Source organism: Tupaia chinensis, unplaced genomic scaffold (genome assembly GCF_000334495.1).
Source record: "Tupaia chinensis unplaced genomic scaffold, TupChi_1.0 Scaffold146907_1, whole genome shotgun sequence".
Lineage (NCBI taxonomy): Eukaryota > Metazoa > Chordata > Mammalia > Scandentia > Tupaiidae > Tupaia > Tupaia belangeri.
This window is the reverse complement of record NW_006206760.1, coordinates 3201411-3208557: the sequence shown is the minus strand read 5'-3', so window position 1 is coordinate 3208557 and position 7147 is coordinate 3201411. Positions and strand designations below refer to the sequence as shown.

General features: G+C 48.4%; 1 protein-coding gene across 1 annotated transcript in view; it reads left to right on the top strand.

The window, feature by feature from the left end:
• The first annotated feature begins 3146 nt into the window (after positions 1-3146).
• Positions 3147-7147, top strand: part of PGM2 (phosphoglucomutase 2) — a 27121-nt gene continuing 23120 nt past the window's right edge. The window contains exon 1 of the mRNA XM_006169253.3: positions 3147-3290. Coding sequence (XP_006169315.1) covers positions 3204-3290 — 87 coding nt within the window. The 5' untranslated portion in view covers positions 3147-3203. The remainder of the gene's footprint in view (positions 3291-7147) is intronic.

Sequence of the window (7147 nt, the reverse complement as noted above, 5' to 3'; positions counted from 1 at the left end):
AGGAACTGTGTGGTGCTCAGGAGGAAAAAGTAAAACTTCCTGCCAAGTCTGAAATTCTACACGTTTTAGAGACGTGTTCTTCTAGTGGAAACCTTAGTCCCAAGCTCGAATACATATGTTAACATTTTGGAGGCATTGCAATTTGCAAAAACTAATACCGTTGTAGAGTGCAACTGAATGAACGACCACCAAAGCCAGATTAAGGTTAAAGGGAGTCTTTATTAGCTGGCCAGCGACTGCAGCCTGAAGCTCAGGGCCCGAGAGTCAAAACTGCAGTGCCAAAATTTGGGGTAGCCTCTTAGAGGGGTCAGTTGCCAGGTGTACAGGGTTCCCATGTGAAAGCAGTTACTGAAGCTGAATGAAGCAGGTTAATTATTTCTGAGGGGAGTAAGGTTTCCATGCAAGCAGTTCCATTGCTAAACAAAAGGGTTTCGGGCTAGTTAGCAAAAACAGTAGCAGGTATGGGATGGCGTCCCAGATATGGTATTCTACGTGGCTAGCATATGCTATTTTCTTATGGGAAGAGCAAGCAGGTTTACAGAAGCAGACAGCCGTGTTAGGGTAAGGGAACAAGATGGACGAACAGTTGCTCGTGGACAAGATCTAATATGCGGCCTTCCACAATATCTTACAGGGTTTTATTCTCACACATCCTAAAGATGCAGTTAAGGCATCTCTCTGACAGAGACAGAATCTAAAGCACACAGCAGATCAATGACGAGGCTTTCATAGATCTTCGGCTTATTAGTGTCAATAACCAAATACCTCAGGCCAAAGGCCACAGGGATGCTTCACTGGTCCCCAACTCTCTAATGGGAATGAGCGACTCTTGTCCTGAGATCTGGTGGGTCACAGGCAGGGCGGAGTGAGGAGGGGTAGCTGGACAACTGGGCGCTATCAGGTGGAGAAAGAGAAGAGAAGGCTGGAGGTGGAGGAAGGGAAGATAAACCAGCCCTGGTGTTAAACTGTTCATGATTAAACGGCCTACTAGAACTTTAAGTGCAGAGACTGGTCAAAATCAGTAGAGAAGACTAGTCGATTTTGTGATTTTCATGAAAATAGGCTTATGTAATAGATATCTGGAATGTTCTCCAAGGAAGACCATGACCCTCCAGCTGGAGAGAGACAAAGAGGGAGAGAGAAAGAGACGTGTTGGAGGCGCTGGGAAAGCACCCATGAGAATTGGGACACCCACATGGAAACAGCTTTGAGGCAGCAGGGAAGCACGTGTAAGCAAGTCCCTTAGATATCACCTAACGTTATTGGTGCCAGAGGTGGTTAATGTTTGATTCTCATCGAGAGCTAGCTGTTATCCCATGGAAACAGGGTTATCAGAGTTCGTGGAGCTTCCTCCTATGGACACATGTAGAAAACGGCTGCGTGGGACGAGGGATTGAATATCGGGTCAGGAAATCAGGAGACCCAGGGCGAGAAGTCTGACTCTGCCATTAACCAGCCTTGAATTTTCTAAACTCACCTACAAAATGAAGACATCTGAGTTCTTCCCTAAGAACCTTTCCTGGTCCAATCGATCATGAATTTTGTTAAGGTTATTCATTTATCTCTTCCACGAGAGAGAGGGAAGAAAGAGAGACATCCCAATAGGGTCTTCATGTTGCAATCCACCCCCAGCAGGAGCCAGCCTGGATTGTAGACACACACACACACACACACACACACACACACACACGCCCAGGGTGTTCAGGGAAGTCCCAGTATGCAAACCCGGGACCTTTCTGATATGGGCCCAGTTGCATTACCACCGCACCACCACCCGGCCCAGTCTATGAAATTATGTGAGGTCCACAGACTCGAAGCAATCCTTGTGGGGTCATGCATGGGCAAGCAGCTTCGGGTGGTTGTTACATCACTGTGCAAACTGAAAAGACCTCCCGTGTCAGCATCTTTGTTACAGGAGACCCCGGGAAAGTCTCCTGCACGTCGAGACCTTCCTGACATCACCTTAGAGAGACAGCCTGCCTTCTCCTTTAACTGGGGAGCAGACGAGGCAGCGTGACTCCATGTGCTACTCTTCCGCACAGAACCGAAGGTCTTGGCACCCTTCCCAGGTCAGGGCCTTGGCAACTTCCTTGTTCAATTTCTCTACATGAATATCCTATGTGCTTTGTTTCCTTGCCTCGGTAAAGAAATATTGAAAGAAAAAAAAAAAAAGCTCCTGGATGTTTCAGATGAGGTTAAAATCGTTTGTCAGATCTGTGTGCATGGTTATAACAGTGGTTCATTATTGCAGGAAGAGACCATAATCTATTCAGAAGAATGGGTAGGAATGTACTGCCATGAATTTCTCCTGCATGATTGATGGGTTTGGGTTGTTTCCACTTGGGGTTTTTCCCCCCTTTTCTTACAGATAATACTGTTGGAAATGTTCTCCCACAGGCTTTCCATGCTCAGGGACACTCATCTTCCTACCGTGGTGTAGGGATCCAGGCATCAGCAGTTCCCTACATCAATGCTCCCTACAACTGACCTGGAATATATGCTTGTGTGTGGTGTGAGGCAGGGGTCTGGTTTCTTTTCTTCATCCTACCTGGATACCTAGTTGACTCAACATCATTAACTGGAAACAGTCCTGACACTGCTCTGCCATACAAACTTTTAACTGTCCCTACACCAGTAGGGTTGCTCTGGACTCTCAGCTCTTTCGGGCTATTTATTTAATCCTCCCCATTTGTTGTTCTTCTTCTTCTAAAGAATTATTTATTTCCATTTGTTATTATTATTATTTTTTTAATTCGATGAGACAAGGAGCAAGCGAAAGAAAGGGGAAAGAGAAAGCAAGCTGCCAGGTCCAGGACCGAACCAGTCAGCCATGTGGGAGTCCAGGACCTTTAATCACCACGCCACCTGCCGGCCCCTGTTCTTCGTTTACGAAGCTTTTTCTGGATCACCGGAATCCTTACATCATTTTGAGGATGGGGTCTAGGTTTGCTCATGGGGGATCCTAGCCCCTGACCACGCGCCTGGACTAACAGCAGTTACCTGGGTGGGGCAGCCCCGCGACTTCCGAGGGAGGACAGTAATGACGTTCTCACGTACCAGGTCCCAGCGACAGCTCCCCCTTCACCTCTTTTTCTCCCCGCCCCGCCCCGCCCCTGCCTCCGCCTCTCTCTCCCCTGCCTCCGCCTCTGCGCCCCGAGGCCGGAAGGGCGAGCTCGCTCTCTGCTGGCAGTGGCAGGGCGGGCATGGCGGCGGCGGCTCCGGGAGGCCGCGACGCGGGTATGGACGCCCGACTGGACCAGGAGACGGCTCAGTGGCTGCGATGGGACCAGGTGAGGGCTGCAGGGCCCGGGGCGCCTGGAGGAGGCCGTGGGGTGTGCGGTCTGCACCCCGGCGCGGCGCCACTTCCTCCCCGCCTCCCCGCCGCACGCCCAGCCCGCGCGCGGGTTCTCGGGGACCGAGCAGGACGCGCCGGCCGCCAGGCCTGTCCCCCCGGCGTGGGACGAGCTCGGAGCTCCTCCGGAAAAGGCTGTCTCCGGCGGGTCTGCGGCTCAGAGGAGAGGATCGAGTCCGGGCAGCCCGGAGGTGGCCGCCCCGGGCCCGGGATCTGGCTGGCCGAGGCGCGCACGTCCGTGTCACTCGGGCCACCGACCGTGCTCTGTCTGCTGTGCGCCCGGCACACCCACAACTGCCCCGCGCGCCTGTTCTCGCTCCTCGGGCCTTTGTGGTTCAGGGGCCTGTCCCTCCAGGGGGCCGGGCTGGGAGTCTGAGTCCTGGGGGGGCGCCGCTGCAGGGGTCTCCCTTAGACGCTGACTTCGCAGAGGTGCAAGGGGCCCTTTGGACACAGCATGGCTTTTACCTTCTTACTCTTTCATTCTTTATTTTTAAGAATTATTTTATTTAACTTCATTTATTTATTAAATTTATTTTAATTGGACCAGAAAGGGACAAAGTGAGAAAGAGAGAGAAAGCGAGAAAGCAAGCCACCATGTCTGGGACTCGAACCGCTGTCGGCCATGTGGAAGTCCAGCGCCCTTTACTACCGGGCTACCTGCTGGCCCCTCCTACTCTTTCTTATCGCTGGAGCAGAGTCGGGGGCTTGTTTTTTGGAGCCTGCCTGCACCCTGGTCGAGTTCCCCCGCAAAGTTCTTCTCTGGTCTCTCCTGCTGAGTTTGTGTCTACTTGTCGCTCCCGTTTCCGGGTCTGGACTTAAACAGATCAACAAAAACCCCATCAACCTGAGGGCAGGTTTGCTTCATGTCTTCGTCCAGGACTGACTTCAGGACCTTGAGACAGTAGCTTCTAGAAGGGCTCCAGTCTTGGTCCAGTGCTCTGTTGTTCTGTCTTGAAGTTAATTAAACAAGGGGTTATGCATTTTTATTTTGCACTGGGACCTCAAATGCTGTTGCCAGTGGCGGGGACTCTCAGTGACTTCTAGTGCCAGGCACAGTGCTGGGCACATTCTGGGTCCCACTGGCGTGGATAGAAGAGGTTGGAAGCAGGTGTGGGTGGGGTAGGTCTTTGTCTTTATTCTCTGGTCTCTGCTCCTGTGAATGAAATGTCAGCAAATTCCCTTTCCGGTGCTACTGGCAGCCACGTGGGCAAGCTTCTTTTGTTTTGTTTTGTTTTTGTTTTTTTTTTTTCTGAAAAAGTAACTTTGTGCTTCTTTAGGGAAGGGAAGTGTTTCCACCTCTGATTACTTAGTAACTGGCAGTGTGCAAGTTCCTCTAGGCAGAAGTGGTAGTGCATTGTCCCACAAAACAGTTTCCACTAAACAACTAAAACCTGACTTCTGGGACTAGCAGGTGGCGTAATGGTTATGTCGCTGGATTCCCATGTATTAGATCGTAGTTCGATTCCCCAACCCAGCAGCTTCCAACTCAGGGTGGGTACGTGTGCATACCCAAGATCCAGAGAAGGAGTTGCGATGTTGCCATCCCCCCAGGGATGATTTTTTGCTTTCTGTCTCTCTCAGTCTCTCTGGCAAACACATGCACTCTATAACAAAAATCTTTTCTAAAAAAAAAAAAAAAAAAAAAAAAACCAACGTGACTTCTAGAGCAGGTTGCATGTATATGTGCCTACAGAGAGTACCTTCCTGGGAATGGGGGAGGGTGTTGTCCTTTTTTAAAAAAAAAAGAGCATTTTCTTTTCCTACTCATCTTGCACTTTCCTCCCTGTTTCTTCTTTGGCTTGAGACAGGCACCAACCTGGAAAGGGGCCCAGCGTCCTCTGATGACCCTCCTTCCAGCTAAAAGCACAGCTCCCAGTATCTGACCCCCAAGGCTGCCGAGGCCCCTGGCCAGTGCCCTCCGATCTGCGCCTTCATCCCTGTTCTTTCCTGTGCTGTCACTTTTGGTCACGCCATCTCTGCTGCCCTGTCGGGTTTACGTCCTTGGTTTCTTTCGGAGTCCTTGGTCTTTCATAACTGGCCCAGGACAGTCCAGAAGCCCATGAGGAGTTTCCATATCCACATTATGAATGAATCAGTGTCTCTGGACAGTGGGTGTGACTGTGAAGTCTGTTTTCTCATTCATGCCACAAATCTTTCTTTGTTTTTTAATTATTTGTTTATTTATTATCATTATTTTTTATTTGACCAGAGAGAGACAGAGAGGGTAAGAGAGCAAGCCACTGGGACCGGGACTTGAACCGCAGTTGACCATGTGGGAGTTTAGTGCCTTTAACCACCACACCACCTGCTGGCCCCCATCCCACAAATCTTTATTGCACCTCTTCTGTGTATCAAATGAGCTCTTCCTTGGGGCACCCTGACAATCTGAAGGCTAAGACTATACTCTATGATCAGTAGCTATTGTTTTTAATGAGGAAAAAAGTGGGGTTTTACTTGATTCCTGTTGATTTTGGAACAATCTGGAAATGTGGGCTTACTTCCAGAAAGCCGAGGTTTAATTATGCCAACTGCCAGTCCCTAAAAGCCGAGGTTTTATTCTACACGCTTTTCAAAGTGGAATTATGTGGTCACGTCTTTACTGAGTGTTCCTCTAAGTGGATGGCGACTGTAAGACAGGAATACTTTGTGGTACTTACAGTAAGTACTTGGTACTACTTACTCTGTTGTTTTCCTGCACTTTAAAAAAAAGAATTATTTTATTTAACTTGTGTATTTATTTATTTATTTTCATTTGACCAGAGAGGGACAAAGTGAGAGAGAGAGAAGGAAAGTGAGACAGCAAGCCACCAGGTCCAGGACTCAAACTACAGTCGGCCACATGGGAGTCCAATACCCTTAACCACCATGCCACCTCTGACCCCAAAGAACTTTTGGCAGTGGTGGGATTCGAACTCACGCCCCCAAAGAGACTGGAGCCATAATCTAGTGCCTTAGACTGCTCAGTCACACTGCCTGCTTCCTGTACTTTTCATTGAAAACGTGGACTTGAAATGAATGTGATTGTCATTATTTTCTCCATCTTCATACTTTCTGCAGCTGTTGTACAAAGAAAATAGGACAACATATATTGAACTTAAGTGATTCCTGTTGGTGTCACTTGAAGCAGTTGGTATAATAGAAGAGGCACCAGGTTCATGCTTGGCATGCACTTTACACCGCTCAAGTCTCCAAGGCCTCCTTATCTGCAAAATGGGCTCTTAACAGAAGAACGATTTATTTCATTTTATTTATTATTATTATTTTGAAGTTTGCTATAGGGCACATACCCTCATCAAAGAGAGAAGGAAAGTGAGAAAACAAGCTACCAGGTCCAGGACTCGAACTGCACTTGGCCATGTGGGAGTCCAGCACCTTGACCACCATGCCACTTGTTGGCCCCTGTCAAATGGGCTTTTTGTTGTTTACCTCCCTCTTGGGGCTGTAGCAAGATTCAATTTGATTAAGGAGATGAACACTTTCTACAGACTAGAACATGCTGCAAAAATCAAGTTTTGATTTAAATTGTATCATCTATCACTTTCTAGGAAAATCTGAGGATGAGGGGAAGAAAATAGGCATTTAATTGCAAATACATGCTGAAAAGAGAAAGATGTTTTCTATCTATTTAATGTAAACCACCTTAATTCCTTACAAACTGTGGTAGGATGATTCTAGATCATTCCCATTTTATAAACAGGGAACTAAGACTTTTTAAAATAATCTGTTCAGGGGACCAGCAGATGGCGTTAATGGCTACGTTGCTAGACTCCCATGTAGTTGACCACGGTTTGAGTC